The 22,309-nt window shown below is 40.7% G+C and overlaps 1 protein-coding gene across 2 annotated transcripts; it reads right to left on the reverse strand.

The window, feature by feature from the left end:
• Window positions 1–551: 551 nt before the first annotated feature.
• dnajc24 (DnaJ (Hsp40) homolog, subfamily C, member 24) lies at window positions 552–5,652 on the reverse strand. Of its 2 annotated transcripts, none has more exons than XM_028431094.1 (5): window positions 5,558–5,652; window positions 4,721–4,824; window positions 4,279–4,414; window positions 1,777–1,845; window positions 552–1,157 (listed from the first exon to the last, which is right to left on the reverse strand). In XM_028431094.1, exons 2-5 carry the CDS (start codon window positions 4,820–4,822, stop codon window positions 949–951), a joined length of 516 nt encoding a protein of 171 aa, XP_028286895.1. In that variant the 5' UTR covers window positions 4,823–4,824; window positions 5,558–5,652; the 3' UTR covers window positions 552–948. The 2 variants fall into 2 exon arrangements, with proteins under 2 accessions (XP_028286895.1, XP_028286896.1); XM_028431095.1 differs by having other exon boundaries at window positions 949–1,157; window positions 1,777–1,840.
• Between the last annotated feature and the right edge of the window lie 16,657 nt (window positions 5,653–22,309).

Below are 22,309 nucleotides of genomic sequence, written 5' to 3' on the forward strand. Positions count from 1 at the left end.
TTTATCAAAAGCTAAACTAAAATGTACAGCTTTAATGGGGAATCATATTAATTGGATTAAATTCTTTTGTGAAATGTATCTGTGATGGTGTGTGATGTACATGATGAGCATCAGGTATGTTTATTGGCATGATGCCAGCTAACAAGCAGGTTTAGACATGCAGCCAGGACTACAGAGCGTCGACTCACCTCACTGAGCTGAAGGAAAGCCTCTTAGGTAGGTTCCTCATGGGATTGACCATCATCCTCTGCTGCTTTTGCATTGTATTACGTCAGAATAAACCCCCTGACACTATCAAGATTCCCCTGATAACAACCCTGCTGAGTTTAATATGACGTATCAACTATACAAGGTTAGTGATGATGAGCAAAGAAAAACAATAAATTGAACAAAAAAAAAAACAAAATCAAAGAGAAAAATAAAAAGGAATCTGTCATTGAGTAGGCCTTTCTCTGCTTCATACCTGTGAGGTTTTTAATTTTTACTTTTAATACAGTTTGCCTCTTAGGATTTTTACATTACTGACATCAGTAAATGTTATCCATTTTCCCCTGCTTTCATAAGAACTTTAATCTACAATGTATTTGCCAATGTTACATTAAAAACCTTGCCATAGCAACACTAATCCAGTCAATCTGTAAACTTTTCATCAAACTTAACATCCCGATGGATATGAATTTATTGGATCATGTGGGCCTGGATTATAATAGATCTATTATGAACTACAGCTTAGTCTTGTGACATTTACATGTATTACTGCCAGACTAAACAGCATGGACTTTCACATGCTTCTATTAGCCCACAGTTGACCTCTGAGCCACTGTTGTTGATGCTTCAGTGTCTCGTTTTGTGAAGTCATCAGCAAAATGGCCAAATTCTTATTCTACTTTCCCTGATCCACAGTACACATTCCCTTGTGTAAAGTAAAAGTTTTCTAAATAAGTATGATTATTTTTGGCACGTTAACATTTTAGCCTTTCTATCTATTGAGCATATAAACACACTGAGGGAACATGTGTCACAGCAGATAACCACTCCTCTGTGCTTTTCTTCCCCTCCATCCTCCTGCTGTGTCCTCTGCCGTTCATCCTCTACCTCATCCTCTGTGATGCTGAATCCTCCTCCACAGCGACAACAGTAAGTATATACACACTCGTCTGAAACAACACACACACAATTTAAGTGAAAAATACTAATCTGCCTCAGGTAGGTATATCTCAGACAGTGATGATGAATATGTAGATACCATAAAACTTTATCTAGAGAAATTAAGATAACATCCACTTAACATACAGTGCAGCTTAAAGGTTTGTGAACCCCTTCTCCCATTCTCTGTTTCTGCATAAATATGAACCAATCTTGGAGCCCTCCCCAGGAGGGTAACAGATATCACTCCAAAAACAGGTCATGTAACAGGCTGCAAGGTTTCAAAGCAACCCAGGGTAACCTGTGAGTAGCTAAAGACCTGTCTTATGTTGGCTGTTCATTAATCCACCATCAGAAGAACACTCAACAACCATGGTGTGCATGACTAAGCTGCAAGGGGAAAGTCATTACTTTCTAAAAAGAATACTGCTGCATGTCTGCAGTTTGATAAAGATCATGTGGACAAACCAGAGATAAAATATTTTGTGGACAAATGAGAACAGAATAGAATTATTTATATTATTAACGATGTGGTTTGGACCAACTTCAACACACTGCAACTTCTAAAAAATGCAAATAGGCAAAATTATCATAATCTCTAAGGCAACATGTGCAATGGTGTGTCCTTACCCTGGTTCCAAGTCATGTCCTCCAGACAGAATGTAGACTCTACTGGCCAGTCCTGTTTCAGTTCCTGTGCTGGAGAAAGAGTAATGCATGATTTGCTTTAGCAGATGCACAATTACACATACAGTGGGTACGGAAAGTAAGAACCCCTTACATTTTTTCACCCTTTGTTATATTGCAGCCATTCGCTAAAATCTATCAAGTTAATTTTTTTCCTTATTAATGTACACACAGCACCCTATATTGACAGAAAAACACAGAATTGTTGACATTTTTTGCAGATGTATTAAAAAAGAAAAATGAAATATGACATGGTCCTAAGTATTCAGAGCCTTTGCTGTGACACTCATATATTGAACTCTGCTGTCCATTTTTTCTGATCATCCTTGAGATGGTTCTACACCTTCATTTGAGTCCAGCTGTGTGTGTCTATAAAAGACCTTACAGCTCACAATGCATGTTAGAGCAGATGAGGATCATGAGGTCAAAGGAACTGCCTGAAAAGCTCAGGGACAGAATTGTGGCAAGGCACAGATCTGGCCAAGGTTACAAAAAATTTTTTACTGCTGCACTTAAGGTTCCTAAGAGCACAGTGGCCTCCATAATCCTTAAATGAAAGATGTTTGTGATGACCAGAACTCTTCCTAGAGCTGGCCGTCTGAATCAAACTGAGCTATTGGGGGAGAAGAGCCTTGGTGAGAGAGATAAAGAAGAACCCAAAGATCACTGTGGCGGAGCTCCAGAGATGCAGTCTGGAGATGGGAAAAAGTTGAAGAAAGTCAACCATCACTGCAGCCCTCCACCAGTCGGGGCTTTATGGCAAAGTGGCCCGACGGAAGCCTCTCCTCAGTGCAAGACACTGCATGGAGTTTACACTGCAAAGCGGTATGTGAGAAAACCAGGGACTGCTCGTCACCTGTCCAATACAATCCCAACAGTGAAGCATGGTGGTGGCAGCATCATGCTGTGGGGGCGTTTTCACCTGCAGGGACAGGACGACTGGTTGCAATCAAGGGAAAGATGAATGCGGCCAAGTACAGCAATATCCTGGATGAAAACCTTCTCCAGAGTGCTCAGGACCTCAGACTGGGCCGAAGCCTTCCAACAAGACAATGACTCTAAGCACACAGCTAAAAAACATTAAAGGAGTGGCCTCACAACAACTCTGTGACTGTTCTTGAATGGCCCAGCCAGAGCCCTGACTTAAACCCAATTGAGCATCTCTGGAGAGACCTAAAAATGGCTGTCCACCAACATTTACCATCCAACCTGACAGAACTGGAGAGAATCTGCAAGGAGAAATGGCAGAGGATCCCCAAATCCAGGTGTGAAAAACTTGTTGCATCTTTCCCAAAAAGACTCATGGCTGTATTAGCTCAAAAGGCTGCTTCTACTAAATACTGAGCAAAGGCTCTGTATACATAGGACCATGTGATGGTTCACTTTTTCTTTTTTAATAAATCTGCAAAAATGTCAACAACTCTGTGTTTGTCAATATGGGGTGCTGTGTGTACATTAATGAGAAAAAAATTAACTTAAATTATTTTAGCAAATGGCTGAGAGTGAAAAATGTAAGGGGCTCTGAATATATTCCGCACCCACTGTAAAACAAAATGCAGTAGATAACTGGATTTGACTGAAAAACAGGTGAACAGACAGATGTTCACACACACACACTTATTTGTTTTTAATTTCCTTTTTGATGAAGTTGTCAGGTACCGTTTGACAATGGTAATGACTTTGAACTATGACTAATTAGCAGCAATTTCTGCATTGCTTTAATTACTGCAAGGAATAATTGCTGCTTAACTGATCATTTCTAAGAGGATAAACGGAAAAATGGAGCTTTTTTTTTTCAACATATATGGACATGCGCAGAAAAAAGAATACCTCTTATTTCTTGCACAATATGATCATTTACATGTTGTCGTTTTACGTCTTGGGATATTTTAATTTAAACCATGTTTTTTGTCTTCAGTGACTCCAGGTCAACAGTGGAGTCCTGTGCCTGTAGTGATGATGAGCAACCACAGTTGCGTACAAATTAACAGCTAAAATGCAAAGATTCTACATGTGTCACAACCGCATGTTCTTCCTAACTAGAGTATGGCAAACTTTGCCTTTTTACATTCAGTATTAGCTTTTAGGGCTGAATCAGACTGTATTGTTTCCTCTAATAGAGTTTGCAAGACTAAAAGTGACTAAAGAAACAGGTTATTGGAGGCAAAACACATGATTCTGTTTCAGCTGCAGTGGAGCTGACTGATGGTACGCGAGAACTACAAAGACCATGGTCCCATGCAGGCCTGGTGTCCTTTGCACTCCACTCACTTATTGGGCTTTCTGTTCCTTTACTCCTTTAAAAGCTACCATCAATTCTAAAATTTCAGCAAAATGTTGTTCTGAAAACATCTTCAGGTTCAAAAAAACTCAAAAAGTTTCCAAATGGTTCAACTTCTGTTTGAAGGAGTTTTAAGTCTTAGGTACAGAACAACAGAGACTCACCTCTCCTCTGTAAGTCATACTTCCATCTACTATTCTGGTCACCAAGGATCTTCCAAGCTGCATCAACTTCTAGAAACTTCTTCATACCAGACTCTGCTTCTGAAGAATGCTCACCTCCAAGGCGGTCTGGGTGGAACTGCATATATTTATACACATATATATATTTAGATATAGACACAGTAAGGGATAATATTTAATGCCCAATTCCCATGTTACAGCTTAGCTTAGCTAGGAAAAATTTGCCTTCTGGTACTTAAGTGAACTGAGAAACTGCATGTATCAGTGTATTAATTAAGTGTGTGGGAGGGTCCATTTACAAATCTTATGTAGCAGTGGCATTTTTATAGGAATGTTAATCAGCACTGCTCAGAATGCATACTGTATATGGTAGGGATGTCTGTGTGTGCTTCAGGCTCAGACAGACACAGTGCTGAATGTTTACCTGCAAGACCAGCTGCCGGTATCTGTGTCTAAGCTGCTGGAGTGAGTCCGAGGGACTGGCTCCCAGGACAGCATACAGGTCCTTCTCTGTTGTTTCACACATCCCTGTACCACAATTATAAGCAACAATTACCCCCTCTTCTGCTTGCAATGCTGACACTCACCCCATTTAACCTACATTTAGATCAGGTTTTATGTATGGAACTGAAAGATCACTCATGTTCAAGTGTCTTATATATTACAAGTTGACATGAGTACAGAGCACAAGTCATAGAGATGGAAATGTACTAGCAACAACTTATATATTCTTTGGAAATATTCAATATGTTTCCTCACTGAGTCAGAATCAGAAGACGGTTTTTATATTGTGCCACATACTCTTACTGGCATTTTCTACCACTGATCCCCACAGACGAGCATTACTGAACGTGCAACACGTCTAACCTCAAAGCAGAAGTGCTACAGGAGCAGAACAGAATACGGAATACCACCCCTGTCAAATAAGAAAAAGAAACTGAAGCTAAAGTTTACGCAGACTATTGTCCACCAAACTTGAATAACATAGTGTGAGTGTGAGTTCGGATTTCTGCTGCCACATTCAAGATGGTTAGAATTTAGTGTAAACAGCATAACCATCCTGCTTTGTTTCAGGCTGCTGCTACTGTTGCAATGGTGGCTAACCCTTAGCCAACGGACTTGCTACGGTTAGCTGTTCAACGCTAGCTTTATATTCGGAAAAACACCGGTAGTTATTAAGCTAACAACGAAAATGCATGCGCCAAACATTTCATTACTATTTCTATCCTGTCTAAATTCTCAGTACAAATTACAAACATACCTTAACGGAAAAACCAAAGCTATAACCTGAGAGGCAACATGGGGTTCAACGGTGTTATAAGTCCTACATGTTTGTATTCCGCTTTCTTAAGTTCCGCTTCGAAGAATCACAACATAAAGTCCTATTATCTGTCTTTTTTCTTGTAACATAACAGTAATTAACAGTAAAAAATATCGTACTAGTTTATTTAAAAATAAAGTACTTTGGACCACAAAATATTTTAGTTTTACACGTCTAACATGAAACAGTGAACACAAATTAAAAAGTCATTCACAGCTTTACAGAGCACAGAGAGAACCTTATATATATATAATGATGATGATGAAGAGTCTTCATCATCCAGGTCCTTTTTTCATTGAAGAGGCTGAAGCAATGCAACTGGACTTATTAGAGGAGGCTGAAGACATTTTGTTGCTCCTACATGCAGCTTCATCGCTTCTAACTGTTTTGGTGGGGGTGGATATTTGTGAAACTAGCTATTAATGTCCCAAAACTTACCTGAGTTCTTTTAAATGTGTTTTGGATAACATTGCAAATCACGAGGTTATTTAATATATTTACCATTTATTGTTTTATGTTTATTTTTAAGGCAAAATGTTACTGTGTAGATACCAGTCCTCATTTTTAAGTGCAAATCAAATGCTTAGAGAGTCACTGAGTTAGACACTGCATATCATTGCATAACAGTGATTTGGCACTGTGGCTAAACAAAGACAGTTCTTAAAGGGACTAATAAAATTGACCATGGTACATTTGATCTGTGTAAACTTCTGGGATGTAGGCTATTTGAAAAAAAAGAGGGATGCCATAGTCGCGTCACATCACGTTATGCCAGTTAACAGTACAATCTGAACTGCTCTGATTTGTATTGGTTTGTCCACTTCAAAGTGCTACAATTAACCAACCAGATTAATTCAAGCAATCATGTAAAAAATTATATTGGTTAGAAAAACACTGCAGTCTTATTATGTATGCATAATTTCCCCCTCCTTATCGGCTCCATGAAAAACTTAATCACATCTTTTTTGTTGTGAGTGCTGTGCTAATTTGTTAAGCAGTAACCAGTGTCTATCAATGCAAGCATTAGAGTACACCACATCATGCACTATCCCAAGAAGGAAAAACAGATTTTATGGGGATTTTATTTATTTATATATTTTTATTTTGTTCTGCTGCAGAACTGAAGAAGCCACCCGGGGGAGTCGAAACACACACATCTTTAAAAAACAATCCTTGAGTCCAGTTTCCTTGATTTAAACTCTTGGAAATGACTAAGACCTGGATATATGAGAGCATCCACAGATATAGATAGAGGGAATTTATTGGAAGGTAAACAGTACAGATTCATTGTAAATAGTCCATTATTGAACAGAGAGCTGGATGGATTTGTAGAAGTCGTATGTGTCTTGGTGGATGTAGGTGATGAACTGATAAGTTTGAATAATTAGGAGAAGATCACTGTAAAAATATCTGTTACAGTATAGACTTCCACTGCCAACTCTCTGAAACAAAAGAAAGAGCAGTGCAGGACCACATACTGGGAAACACAAGGTAGAAAAGATCTGCTAATTGAAATGGGAACAGAAGAGATTAGGTGACACAATGACACCTTTATAATCTGACATCCTGTCTGTCACTCACTTATGGTTCCTAATGAGACCACAGAGGGAACAGGAGAAGAGGAAACACTAACATTGTTGTGCATGTAATATTTTCTTCATTTTGGGCAAGTTATTGCTTAATTAGTCAAGTAACAAAGTAAATTTATTTGATTATTTGAGATTTACACGTGACTTTATGCTTTTTGACTGTCTGCAGTCAAAAATCACAAATGACATCACTGGACTCTACCACTCTCCTCTTGGTCAAACAGCCCTTACAGAGCCTGGAGGTGTGTTTGGGGTCATTGTCCTGTTGAAAAACACATGATCATCCAACTAAGCACAAACCAGATGGGATGGCATGTTGCTGTAGGCTGAGCCATGCTGGTTAAGTGTGCCTTTAATTTTTAATTAATCATCAACAGTGTCACCAGAAAAGAACCCCCACACATCACACCTCCTCCTACATGCTTCACAGCAGGAACCACACAAAGTAGGCACCATCTGCTCACCTTTCTGCTTCTGACAAAGACATGGCGAGTAGAACCAAAAATCTCAATGTTGGACTCATGAGACTAAATTCTGTGAAGCATTTATGTGGGCTCTGATCTGAGGTGCTGTTCTTTTGCGAATATGAGGCTCCAATAAACGTATCCTTGCAGCAGAGGAAACTCTTCCCTTCCTGGGATGATTCTCACAAGAACCTGTGTCATCAGAGCATTTTATGGTTTTTGGTTATGGGAGTAGGGGAACTGCTCAGTGGAGTAGTAAAAGTAATGATGGACTGTCACAAAACTTAGTTAAGTGGTTCTTGCCATAATATGGATTTTAACAGTAGATGAATAGGGCTATTCACAACTGTGTACCAACCCTACCTCTGCACATCGCAACTGATGTGTCAAACACATTAAGAGGGCAAGACATTCCACAAATTAACACAGAATCATGCCACAACCCTGTTTTTTAAAAACCATTTCAGGTCCACACAATTCTATATATGTTGCTTCGTAGTTTTGACGGACCAAAGAACGTATTACATTTAAGCAAATGTAGCCACAATGCCAGGAGAGTGTTGGTGTGTCTGTGTGCGCATACGCATATGTGCTGGCTAGTGCTTTCAGATACAGAGCAGCTGTTCATTAGAAACGTGTGATCTGAAGAAACAACAAACGATAACAGGAATCTCTGGCTCATTAAAAGTGGAAAAGAACAACTAGACAGAGACAGTACACATATACACCTGTCTAACTGTTTGTGATCATAGCACTGTTGTTAATTACAAAAGACAATAAAAACATGATAAACAAGCAGAATAATACAAGCAGCTATAACATGTCAGTTAGAATCACTGACCCACACGTGTTAGAGTCTTTCTCTGCATCCATACACACTGAAGGATACACACATAAATGGAGAACAGCTGCTCATTAGAAAGGTGTTAAGTAAAATACTAATCATTATTATCAAAAACAACAGTCACATACAGTTTTCCAATTAATCCACTTTTTTAAAAACATTTTACAGATATAGATCTAAAATGGCTGTTGGTGGTTAACATCCATGATTAGACATTGAAACTTAGATGCTGAAAGGTTACATGAAATGGCTAGGTTTGGAGCTAGCATAAATCAAAAAAGCTTATTTTCAATTTTCCTTTCAATGTCTTCGTCCTGTGTTCTTCTGTTCTTGGTTCTTCTTCCGGGTTTCTCCTGGGTGCTCAAAATAATCTACCCTGCCATAGGTTATTTTTCTCCGGGGGGGGGGTTGGGGGTGCTTGGATAGTAGAAACATACATTACATGCATTACATATAGTACTATATACTAAGTATATTGTCAACAATTGTTAACAAATCTTCTGTCCAATGCACTATTGTAGTACTGTAAAATACAGTCTTGATATCTTTCCACTAATATACCCATTATCTCCGATGAAGCTAACAAATTACATAATGGCCTGGACAGGTACTCACACTAGTACATTTCCAAAGAGAGGTGAAAACCCCCTTAAAGAAGTCCAGTTGCCTTACACAGAGGTATGTGATATCTTGGACTAACAATCTTCACACACATGCTCAAAATTCAATCAACTGCAAACCACTAGTGCATGCAGAAACACTGGAGTGGAAAAAGACCACGCCTCGTCTTCACATCTGCTGTATAACACATACACAGGCAGTCTGGTCACCACCTGCTTCCCTCTGTTAGCTTGGAGACACTCATTGTCAAAGCATGAGTGTTTCAGTCAGTGCTTGTGTGTGATTGATGATAGGTTGCATCATGCTGATTTCAACTGCTGAACCAGCAAAAATCTGTGTGTGTAGTGTTTCTCACAGTGAATCTGAGCCGGAGTTGCACAGCTGGTCAACAGAAGTTTCCTAGCAGCTGCTTTCTAAATAAATCTTAGGGCCATCACAAAATACAGATGGCCAACCATTTTTCTTGCAGATTTTCACACATTTTCAGCTCATTGTATTCATTCTAATTTGTATTACACAGCAAGAAACAACAAACCTTGTACAACTGAACCAAAATATAGTATATGATATAGTATATGGGTAAGACGTTACTACCTAAGTCTGCTTTGCTATTATATAACCATTCAACATCCATGTTGTCTTTATTGACTTTATTCACCATTATACAGTTTATATATATTTGAGCATTTTTATATTTTGTATTTATCAGGTATTTGTGATAATCAAATCAAACAACACAAAGCCAAAGATCTGCATGTACTGTATTGCAAATTAGCAAGCCTTCCTGCAAGCTGCCCCAAGATGGTCTAATGAAGATGAAGCACTGCCACAAACAGATTTATTTATATAACACCTTTAAAAAAATAAGTTTACAATGTGCTGAACACATTGTTAAAAGCCATAACAAAGGCTAAGAGCAAAACACAACACACAGATATAGTCAAATTATATGTAGCAACCACACTAAAAACAAAAAGAAAGTAAATCCAGAAGTACACTAAAACAATGACATCAAATACAATTTCAGAAGTAAAAAAAAAATAAAAAATTAAAATAACTGAATAACATGGGTTATAGAGCTGGTGAAAATATTGTCCTATGTAATTTAGTCAAGAGAGAACATGTTGGAATGGAAACACCACACCACAGGTAATGTGGGGTGTGGAAATGTGGAATTACTTATGGTGACCACAGGGGTTAATATTAATAAAACGAAGCAAATACAGTATTGATGCCCATACAGGTCTGAGGACAGTCACTTAAAATTGTCATGGTCCTGAGGTTTGTTTTTGATTTAACCCTTTGGATGTGATTTGGTTTTTCTTGCTGTGTTCTGTTTTTTCCCCTTAATATTCTGTGTTTCTGGTTGTTTTGTTGTTTTGTGTTTCCTATTATAATTTGAAGGTCCCAATCTCCTTGTGTTTCTGTGTCAGTGTTACTTCTTATGGCCGTTCTACACTGTGCGATTTTTAGCGATCTTATAAGACCATTGCATGACACACTATGCGATGTGAATCGAATGAACTTTGGTACGATCGCCAAGTTTGATGCATGCACATTGTACGATGACCATTGTCAACATGCGAGGAGGAAGACGTGGATGCGGAGTGACAGGTCGTAGCAGCTGTCACACTGTGAGACAGTCATCCTAAATTTCTGACACCGCTAGAATTTTATCTTAGCTTATCTACGGTCGCAAGATGCTGACAACGGCTGTCGTGGAACCTGTCTCACAGTGCGACGTAAGACCACCGATTTAGAGCCATGACCAAAGATATCTCCACGATTCTCCTACGATGCTAGTCTTTCAAAAATAAAAAATCGCACAGTGTAAACCAGGCATTAGTGTTTTTCCCTCCTTGTTGATTGCCTGCCCCATCCTAATGTGTCTCACCTGTGTCCCATTGAAGCAGGTGCTGTGGACCCAGATGGACAGTGTCCTAGACGCTGAGCCATGGCTGCTCCCCCTGTTTTGCTCCATTCATCGGAAGATGGACAGGTTCTCTGCTCCAGTCTTCCTAAAGTCAACGACCATCTCTCTGGTATTCCTGACATTTAGGAGCAGATGATTCCTGCTGGATCACTCCACAAAGCTATCTACCAGGCATCTGTACTCCAACTCCTGTTAATCTCTAATACACCCCAGAACTTTCAACTGCAGCTGGCACGATTCTGAGTTGTACTGAAAATCAGAGATGTACAGAGTGAACAGAAATGGCGACAGGACATTCCCTTGTTGGGCTCCTGTATTACTGACCACCACATCAGACAGGGAGCTCCCCAGCTGTACAAACTGGGGTCTGTCCAACAGTCAGAAATCCAGGAGACCATAGATGCACCAACGCCCAGCATAAACTGCCTTTGTGTGTACTCGTGTGTGCTGGCATGAGCGTGTTAGCAGCACACTGGGTGTCATGAATGTGTCAGTGTGTTTGTTGAAGCATAAGTGTGGGGCATGTGTATGTATCCATGTGTGCTTTGATTTCAAGTGTGTGTCTATTGAAGCATGCATTGTATTAATTGTAAATGTGTGTGTGAATTCAGGTAGCTGAAGTTCATACAAACTCAAGATAAGAAAGAATAACTTAAAGATGCCATAGAGAGAGCCAGGGCGTTTTATACAGAAGCTGATCAATTTGTATGATCAAAACCACTGGCGTGGCCGTTCACACTGGGGAAATCAATCCATCTAGAGCAGGTTAGGGTTAGGGAAGGAACGAGTGACATGGGACAAAAAAAAGCACAACGCATGCACACACGCTGCCGTGGCCTGACCGGGGCCCCACCTAGCGGTTTAGAGGACCGCAAACAAGCCGGATTAAGCCGGATTGAGCATGGACACACGTGTGTGAGCAAGATTTGAAAATAAGTCTGAACCAGTGGCATAGGAAGCATTAAAAATGTGGGGGGGGACACCTTCTGTGGGTGGGTGGTGAAAAAAAGTACATCAGTATATTATGAAATATAATATAATAATATGAAGTAGTTGCGATTTCCTGTGGATTTTAACAGGTTGTTAAATTATTTTACCTACAGAAGTAAACACTTAATGACTATTTCAGAGACAGATTCAACAAAAACTCGGTGACAAACAGAAACTAATTCCAAGTGAAACAACAGTTTTGTCAAACATACTGGTGCTACTACACTAACAGCCTCCATATCTGAGGCCTTCTCTCATTTACAGAGACAAAAAACTGGCAAATCCCATAGAAAAATGAACCAAACTGCTTAATGCAGATAATATTGAAACACTAAAAATACTAACTTATTTGCTTATAAAACTGCTAAATTCACAACAAACCTTGTGGATGTGTTTATAATGATGCACTGCCTCATCTGCTACATCAGTGTTTCCCTGTTCATATAATGCTCCACTGTGTCCTGACGGTCCATCACATGTATTTTATTCTTGCTGATAAGAATAGGAGCAGGCGGCTATGTGCACTGGCTAGGCAAGGCTGAAGCTAGCAGGCTAACAGTGGCTAACCTGGCCTTATTACAATATGGGTTAATGATGAAAACAACTCTAACTCTCCGTGTCTTTGTTAGGAATCTCCTCATGTCCATTGTGTGTGGGGAGGGAGCAGAAAAGGCAACAACATGTCGTCAGACAAATAATACCGTCTACTGTAACTGAAAGTAAACAGTAGCTTCCTCCCAACTTTTCTAAGTTGATTTAACATCAACCTAACGTCACCTGGGGCCATGTGACAAAGCAGTAAGGCTTCAGCATGAGCTGAAGTCTGACTGACGTCACCTCCTCCAGCTTCGACCAGCACCGACGGTTCTCTTTACGGTGTTTTACGCTCGCTCGAAAAAACCACTGGCTTTGTTAGGTCCGTTACTATAGTAACGGTATTGCAGCGCTGTGGTAACCGGGAAAACATGGAGTGGATTTCAGCGGTGAGGTTATTCTCTTATGAACCAAGTGGAACAGAGTTTTTCACGAGCAATCGAAACAGCGTTAGGTGGAGTTTCCTACTCACTAAATGTGGGGGGGCCCAAACGGGCCATTTTAAAATGTGGGGGGGACACGTCCCCCTCTGATATAATGGTAGCGACGCCTATGGTCTGAACATATCCAGCTTGAAGGCTATCCAGATACAATCCTACTCTAGCTGGATTGACTTTCTCCAGTGTGAACGGGGCCTAAGTGACCTGAGAGAGCAAGATTCAGGGCCATTCAGGGTCCTCCCACCACTGGGCGTCCTGTTAGAGAGAGGTGCAGTGACGTAGTCACAGCCATAACCAATTGGTAAGTGAAATGGTCTACAAGTATTGCATGTAGGCAAAAGACATTGAAATACTGAAGGGAAAAAAACTAATCATGCTGGAGTCTGGTACCATCAGACCTCTAAGTGTGGAGTGTCTATACAGATGAATGACATCTGAAGAATTCCTACAATTTCCTGAACGCTCCAAAGTCCTCCACAAAGTTTTTTTTTATCTTAGGACTAACTATTAGAGGAAATACTTAGAAACATCATAATTCTAAGAATGTTCTTAGCAATACTTAACACTTCTTAACACACTTAGCAACGGGGTCAACCACACCTACTCACTGATGAAACAAAGATGAAGCTTTTAGTCTGCTCCTTCCTCAGAGTCAATTTAATTCAAGTCAATTCTATTTTATTTATATAGTGCATTTTACAATCAGAATGGTCTCAAAGCGCTTCTTCAGTGACCCAGAGCCTGAACCCCCTTAAGAGCAACAGTGGCAAGAAAAACTCCCTTTTAACAGGAAGTAACCTTGAACAGGACCCGACTCATAAGGAGAACCTTCCTGCTGACAGTTGGCCAAAGAAGAGGTAGACAGGACAAAGGATGAAAGGAGAGAGAGGGGAACAAACATGCACAAACAGCACTGAACCCGATGGAACACCATGATTAACCCTTGTAAAACATCATTACCATGAACAAAGTGAAAATATGATTTAAACCAGTGTAGTGCTGTCCAAGTAATCTCATGTTCTAATCTGTGTAGTAAAATGCTGTGTTCTACTGTGTCAAAGGCAGCACTGAGATCCAGTAGAACGAGTACAGACACAAGTCCATGGTTTGATGCCATGAGGAGGTCATTAGTGACTTTAACCAGTGCTGTTTCTGGGCTGTGGTGGGCTCTGAACCCAGACTGGAATGCATTAAGCAGACTGTTCCTATGCAGGTGGTCATTTAACTGATTTACAACCACTCTTTCAAGTATCTTAGAAATAAAGGTGAGGTTGGAGATTGGTCTGTAGAAAATGTTGTTGAGTCCTTACTAAGATTTTTTACGATGAAGAAGATGAAGACTCTCAGGCTACGTTTACACATAGCAGGGTATTTTGAAAAACGAACATAAGAGGTGAGGAGCTGTATTTGCAAATGCAAAAACATAAAAAGTGCTTACACCAACAGAAATACCCAGAATGCTACAGCCTACTCTGGCAGCCGTATCACACAAAAAAGGTTGCACAAACTGACACACAGATTGCCGCAAACTCTGTTTTTCTCTGTTTTTGTCAGTTCACATTCAAAAATCTGCATTTTTGCCAGAGTTTTTAGAAAGATTGATTTTCAGAGGCAAAAACTCTGTTTATGTGTGAATGAAAGGCACAAACGAAGGGAAAAGTCTTCATTTTTACAGACACCCGTGTATGTGGAAACAGGGTCTCAGTTGTCCAGGTCATTTCCTTTCAAGCGCTATTAGGCACACTTTTGCCAACACTTTCACATGGTGGAGTCTTCTCTCTCACTGTTCCAGTACTCAACTGCAGATAAAAGGGAGAGGGTAATCAGTAAATGAAAATCACTGGCAGCAATCAAGACCTATCTCTCTTGGCCTGTTCCTTGAACCATATACCCACTACACATTTGTTCCACAACCGTACCATACCACAGAGCTGCAAACAATCCAGTGAATCCTTTACATCTCACTCTGTCATACCACTCAGAAAAAACATTTTAAATGCACTATAGACAATCCCACAGGTGGGAATCAGAGTTGTACAAATTGGCTCTTTTTACATTCTCCTAAGGAGGACAGCATTTATTGTCCATACTCTGTATTTATTGTTTATACACTGTTTGGAGGACATTTTAAAAATGAACTAAAATCTGCTGATGACAAATAATATTGTAAAACTTACTACATTTACCACCAAAAATCATATATTTATTGTGCATGAATTTCTAAGACCCACCCAAGTACTGAAATGCAACAGATCTTTAAAATAACAACTAACAAAGCACTTGTCAACCAGCAGGTTATTGTATTGTGCTCCTGCAAATGGCAATTTTCTGCTCAGTTGTTTTGCTGTGCTCACTGAGGTGACTTCACGGTGTCTTTCTAATTACTAATCTTTCTCTGCCACAGTAAATAAAAGTTTGTGTCCAACTTTCTAATTATGTATCTGACTTCAGTACTGTTACTGTGAGTGAATGACCTTCCTTCACATCATAATTATGTGAAGAGCAGAACAGTGGAAAATGTCAATTTGATGTTTAATCACTCTGTGCTGTGAAATGGATCAAAAATCATTCAGTGGCCATTTCATTATAACTTCCCAAATGTTAAAACATACATATTAATGCTTTTACTATAGTGAGGTAATACCTTCGATAAGACTATAATATTAGTTTTTTAAGTTTTTTAAAACCTTTTATATGCATACTGTTAAAAATAATAAGAGTAAAAATAATATACAATAAAGCATTTAGCCATATAATCATGATATTGTAATAATATTTTATTTCACTTCAATTCAATTTTATTTATTTAGCACATTTTACAATCTGAATTTTTCTCAAAGTGCTTCACAGAGACCCGGAGCCTGAACCCCCTTAAGAGCAACAGTGGCAAGAAAAACTCCCTTTTAACAGGAAGAAACCTTGAACCGGACCCGACTCATGAGGAGAACTTTCCTGCTGACAGTTGGCCGGGTAGAGGAGGAGAAGATAGAGGGAGACAGGACAGAGAGAATGAAGGAAAGAGAGAGAGAGAGAGAGAGAGAGGACACAGTTTATGACATGAATCACTAGTATAAACCAGACTAATGAAAATAGAGGTGAGGTCAGAGGGTGAGAGGGGGTTTGAGGGGACAGGGAACTGCTCAGTGGATCATGTTTGTGCCCCCTGACAGAGTAGGCCTATAGCACCTTAACTGTGGTAAACGTTTTTTATTGGCCCTATGATACCTGTTATACCTGTGGCTGAGGCCATGTAACAAGTGACTGTATACCTATCAGCCCTACACACTATGTTTTAGGCTAACTGTATGCTTTACTAAACAGAAAAGTTTTATATAGTCTTAAAGGTGGAGGCAGCGTCTGCCTCTCTGACCCAGATTGGTAACTGGTTCCATAGTAGCGGTGCCTGATAGCTAAAGGCTCATCCTCCCATTCTACTTTTCTAAATCCTAGGATTGCACTGTGTCCTATTAGGAACATATGGTACTATCAGGTCCTGCACATATAATGGAGCTAGTCCATATAGAGCCTTGTAGGTAAGGAGAAGGATTTTTATTTGATTATATTTTATTTACAGCAACAACAGAAATGGCAATAATATGGACAGGGGTATTTAAAAGAGTTACCACAGGATTCGATTTTTTCTTTATACTTAAGGAAGCCCTCTCAGGACTGATGACCAGTTTAACATGTCTTCTCAGTTTATTGGTGGGGTCACATGAGCACCGTCTTTACTTGTTTGAATTAGCCATCATATTTTGTAACTAACGGTAACTGTTGCACTGCAATGCTCTCAATTTTCACCGTGCAGAGCAGGCATGCTAAGAAGGAGTTTAAAAAAGCTACAGAGAGCAGCAGAGCAGATGGACCCACCCTCTTATTAAATAATCTGCCAATTGACTTTATTACATTCATGTATCAGTCCTCTTGGGTCTAGTATTGATTGCTAGTGACACTGTTTGTCTCTGTGTCCCTGTGATAGGCCTGTTAGGCCTGCCAGATCTGAGAGAAGCCCACGGATTCACAAGGGCTTTATCTTCATGTTGTAAAATTGGGATATTTATAGTAAACATATGAGGATGTTGATGCATTTAGAAACTGTCACAATTTCTTACATTTCCTTTGGTAGAAATAGAAGAATGGTCAGATGACTTGTTGTATCTGTCAAACTGAAAACTGTGGAGGACCAGAATTTTTTAATGAAAAGGTCTCATAAAATTAAAATGTCATGTAGAATCATTTAGTAATTTAACATATGATGAAGTCATGTTTCTCATATGTTTCATTTTCAATGCTTGAATAGAGCTTGGTTTATGTCAGAAAGGTTAGGATGGTGGTGGTTTTACAGCTTTGTTAGCCAAGGCAAACCAATCAACACAACTTTGTGACAGCACAAGACACACACACAGGCTTGTAGAACTGTTCTTTCTTTGCTCTCTCCACACACACAGCTAATGAAGTGTAAACGATATTCTCTCCAGACCATTGCTACAAAAATGGAATTTGCACTTTATGAAACATGTGACACACACATGCACACACACATCACAGCTTTAAAAGGTGTCTGTCCGCTCCAGTAACCAAGATGAATATTTACCCTGACAGCTCCCAGATAAAAGAGACAGAGCAGAGAAGAGAGAAAATGTTGTCAAGAAAGATAAAGAATCAGTAGTTAATTTTATGTTAGATCAGAGTTCTAAAGCTGTGTGACAGAAAAAGAAACGGAAAAGAGAGATGATTACAGGTCCCATGCCATCACCTCCTGGTCATGTAAAGAACAGCAGGCTTGCTGTGTGTGTGTGTGTGTGTGTGTGCGCGTGCGTGCGTGTGTGTAAGAGAGAGGAAGAGAGAGAGAGAGAGAGAGGGGGGATCTCATTTTCACCTCCAAAACTGTGAGTGTCACCATAATGGTGGCATGTTTGTGGTATTCTTTTCTCGCACAGACATCTGCCCTCCATGTATTTCAATTTAGCTGCTAAATCTGTACTTCTACATTGATCCAAATGACTCCCATTTAGGTTCAGTTCACCATAAATCCAAACTCAAACAAATGGAAACTTCTTGAGTTGAGAACAGAGGCCAGAGTCTCACAATGTGCAGTATATGCCATGGCTACTGGGAGCTGGCCCTAAATATGAGTCAATCCCTTTTGACTGTGTCTGCTTTAAAGCTGTTACCCTGCGTTCACACCAAGAGCGACCAAAGTGACTAAAGCAACATGCTACAAAACTTGAGCAACTACAGCGACTTAAAAAAGTTAAAGAGAGCACCTCTTGCAGTGGTGTCACAAGAGTGTGAACCCATATCAATTTTTTGGACTGGGCCAGGCCACCAGTTGTTTACAAACAAGTTCCTGGGTGAGACCTCGGGTACTCGTTCATGACCGAGGTGAACCAAGTTTCTTTTATTTATTTATTTTTACTGTCAAAGGGGCAACAGTATACATCTTCTGCCTAGAAGAGGCATAGCAGGTAGATGTCGTATCTATGGAAGCATAAATGTGCAGTTGTTTGGATGGTGGAATTACTATTGGGACAATCTAATACCATCTAAAGTTAAATGACTTGGAAACAACATCAGTGCCTTCAAACAATACACATGTCCAAACATATAGTGTAGCCAATCTGTGTGTGCCTGACCTGTTCTGTTTGCTTGACTAGCTGCAAGTTGACTTGAAGTCACTTTGTCCCTCTGAATGAATGAAAGCCTGTGGTCCCTCTCTCTCTGTCTCTCTCTCACACACACACATCAGCAGGAGGTGAGAGAGAAGCCTTTTAGCTAATGTGCCATTCTCAACCCTCTTATAGTATCACACTTTGTGGCTCTACAGATATTTCATATTTCTCCTCCTCCTGCCTTGATATGTGCACCCCCCCCCCCAATCTCAGTTATTTATATAATATTTTGTATTTTTTAGTCAACAGGGCTGTGATGTCTCTCTGATTATTAAACTATACGTAACCCACAGCTCAACATTCTAGATGACAGATGAACTATTGAAAAGGAGACCAGCTTGTATTGTGGCAAGAACACACACAGAGGCATGTATGTGTGTGCATTAATTTTAAAATCTAATCCAACTTGCCAGGTATGCCAGTTAAAGACATTGATCATCATTGGGTTTTTTTCGGTGAAGGTAAAAGAGAGATTGGAAAGAGTGGTGGATGGAGAGATGGAGGAGAACAGAGGCAGTCAATAATTGTGTTTCTGACAGACAGTGAGACAGTGAAAGAAGAGTTAGAGTTGCTAATAGTGTGTGTGATGTTCTTATTGATCAGTCGCACAGACAGAGAGGTGAGATGTGACACCATGACCTGACATTGTGGCTAATCGAAAACTAATTCCCCTTCTCCATCATCACCACCACCACCACCATCATCATCATCATCATCATCATCATCACACACACACACACACACACACACACATTTAGAGCTGTTATGGCCAATGATAGATAGGATAAGATAGACAGTGGCTGCTGGCCATAGTCCAGCAGCCAGTCTTACCTGTTTTTTAATTCATAACTCTAATAATCTTTTATGTTGCTAAGATTTAGCAATAAATCATTGCATCATCCACAAAAACAGATTTTGCACCTAGAATTACATTATTCTTCATTAGGAACACAATTAAATTTTATTTATATTGTCAGGGTTTGTGGTGTTGGAGGACTCCTGGACAGCAGAGCAGTTTTTTTTATTTAAAGCCAGGAGGGCGACAAGGAAAAATACCAAACTAAAACAATACACAAGGTGGACAGGACTTTAAAAAAAAAACAGGAAGCACAAGACAAGGCAAACACAACAAGGACAACAAGACACAAGAACTAAACAAAAACCCAGAGAAACAAAACACTAGCCCTAGAACTACCAGAAAATAACAATAACTAAACACAGATTAAACTAAAAACCCAAAACAAGGAAAACAAAAGCATAAATTTACACCCCCTTCAAGGAACGGCTCCCAGACTTTCCTAAAACACAAAACAATACCAACAGAAACACAGTGAGCCAAAGTTTAAAACACAAGAGTCCATAAGGCAAAGGATTTAAAAGTCCGAGAGTTCATGAAGGCCCAGGCCATGGACCAACAGGGGAAACGGTGACAGAGGCCCAGTAAGACAAAAGTCCGGGTTAAAGCACAGCATGGACAGGCCTGAGGACCCCCCGGGGTCCGGGCTGAAGCACAGCATAGACAGGGAAGAGGACCCCCCCGGGGTCCGGGTTGATGACGAGGCAGCGGACCCTACGGGGTCCAGCCAGGGAACCAGTGAAGACGAGGCTGCGGACCCTCCGGGGTCCGGCCAGGGAACCAGCGAAGACAAGGCTGCGGACCCTCCGGAGTCCGGCCAGGGAACCAGTGAAGACGAGGTTGCAGACCCACCGGGTCAGGTCAGGAAACCAGAGCAGAGGACCCACCGGGGTCCGGACAGGAAACCAGAGCAGAGGACCCACCAGGAGGACAGGAACCCAAGGCTGGAGGCTTCTCAGGATCAGGGCTGATGACATCTGGTGATGGTCGTTGGCCACCCGCCATAACTCCTCCCTGTCGGAGGAGATGGCGGGTGGCCAACGGATGGCTCGGCTTGGTACCTTCTTCTGTGCTGGTTAATCAGGCTCCACAGGATCGGGTGCACAACCAGGTCCTCCTCATTATGACAGGTGATTCTGCTCTTGCTGACTGCTGAGTCCATTTTGGCCAGTTTGTACTGTCGGGGTTTGTGGTGTGGGAGGACTCAGTTGCAGGAAAGCAGGCAGAGTAGTTAAGTTAAGTTCTTTTATTTAAAGCCAGGAGGGCGACAAGCAAAAATACCAAACTAAAAATCACTTGTGACGAGGCAAACAGAGTAATCCTGAACAGGAGCAAAAACAAGAAAAAAGTCGAGGCATGGCAATGTAACCCGAATCACATGCAGAGTCTACGCATGGCATGAAAACAATCCTCACAAGACGAGCAACAAACTCCATGAATGACGAAACAAAGCAAGCAAGAAATGGGTGTAGGGAAGACAAAGACTAAATACACAGACCATAAATATACACCAGGTTGTGACATATATGCTCCCTCTAGGAAACATCATCCAGAAGCACGGCATAAACTTTCATTGTTATGCCGATGATACCCAGCTGTATTTATCCATGAAGCCTGAAGAAACGGAGGTGCTAGTCAGACTACAGGCGTGTCTAAAGGACATAAGGGACTGGATGTCCTCCAACTTTTTACTATTACTATACTTACTTACTATAACTCGGACAAGACTGAGGTCATTGTTTTTGGACCTAAACATCTCAGAACTAGTTTATCAGATAATACTTTCTCTCTGGATGGAATTACTCTGGCCTCCACTACGACTGTGAGGAACCTCGGAGTCATCTTTGACCAAGACATGTCGTTTGTCTCTCATACTAAGCAGGTCTCCAAGACCGCTTTCTTTCACCTGCGTAATATTACTAAGATCGGGAGCATCCTCTCTCAGAGTGATGCTGAAAAGCTCATCCATGCTTTTGTCACTTCAAGACTGGACTACTGCAACTCTTTATTGTCAGGATGTCCACATTACTCCATCAACAGTCTGCAGCTGATCCAGAACGCAGCAGCTAGAGTTCTGACAGGAAGCAGCCAAAGGGATCATATCTCTCCTGTTCTAGCGTCTCTTCACTGGCTCCCAGTGGACTCAAGAATACACTTCAAGATCCTTCTTCTAACCTACAAGGCTCTTCATGGACTTGCTCCATTGTATCTGCAGGACCTGATTGTACCATATGTTCCTAATAGGACAATCAGATCTCTGAGTGCAGGTTTACTTGTAGTTCCTAGGATTCATAAAAGTAGAATGGGAGGACGAGCTTTCAGCTATCAGGCACCACTATTATGGAACCAGTTACCAATCTGGGTCAGAGAGGCAGACACTGCCTCCACCTTTAAGACTAGACTTAAAACTTTTCTGTTTAGTAAGGCGTACAGTTAGCCTTAGACCTAGTGTGTAGCACAGCTATGCTGCTCTAGGCCTACATTGTCGGGGGGCACAAACATGATCCACTGAGCAGTTTCCCTCTCACCCTCTGACCTCTCCTTTACTCTCCTTAGTCTGGCTCACACTGGTCTCAAGACCTGCATGCTGACCTGCAGTCTGGCCCGTGAAGTCTCTCTTGCCCTACGTTGTCGGGGGGCACAAACATGATCCTCTGAGCAGTTTCCCCCTCACCCTCTGACCTCTCCT

This window comes from Parambassis ranga, chromosome 19 (assembly GCF_900634625.1).
Source record: "Parambassis ranga chromosome 19, fParRan2.1, whole genome shotgun sequence".
Taxonomy (NCBI): domain Eukaryota; kingdom Metazoa; phylum Chordata; class Actinopteri; family Ambassidae; genus Parambassis; species Parambassis ranga.

Coding starts and splice junctions, on each gene's coding strand:
- dnajc24 (XM_028431094.1), bottom strand. CDS start 4,822: ATGTGTGAAACAACAGAGAAGGACCTGTATGCTGTCCTGGGAGCCAGT. Junction 1,846..4,278: donor GTATGACTTACAGAGGAGAG/GTGAGTCTCTGT, acceptor CTCTTTCTCCAG/CACAGGAACTGAAACAGGAC. Junction 1,158..1,776: donor GGACATGACTTGGAACCAGG/GTAAGGACACAC, acceptor GTGTTGTTTCAG/ACGAGTGTGTATATACTTAC.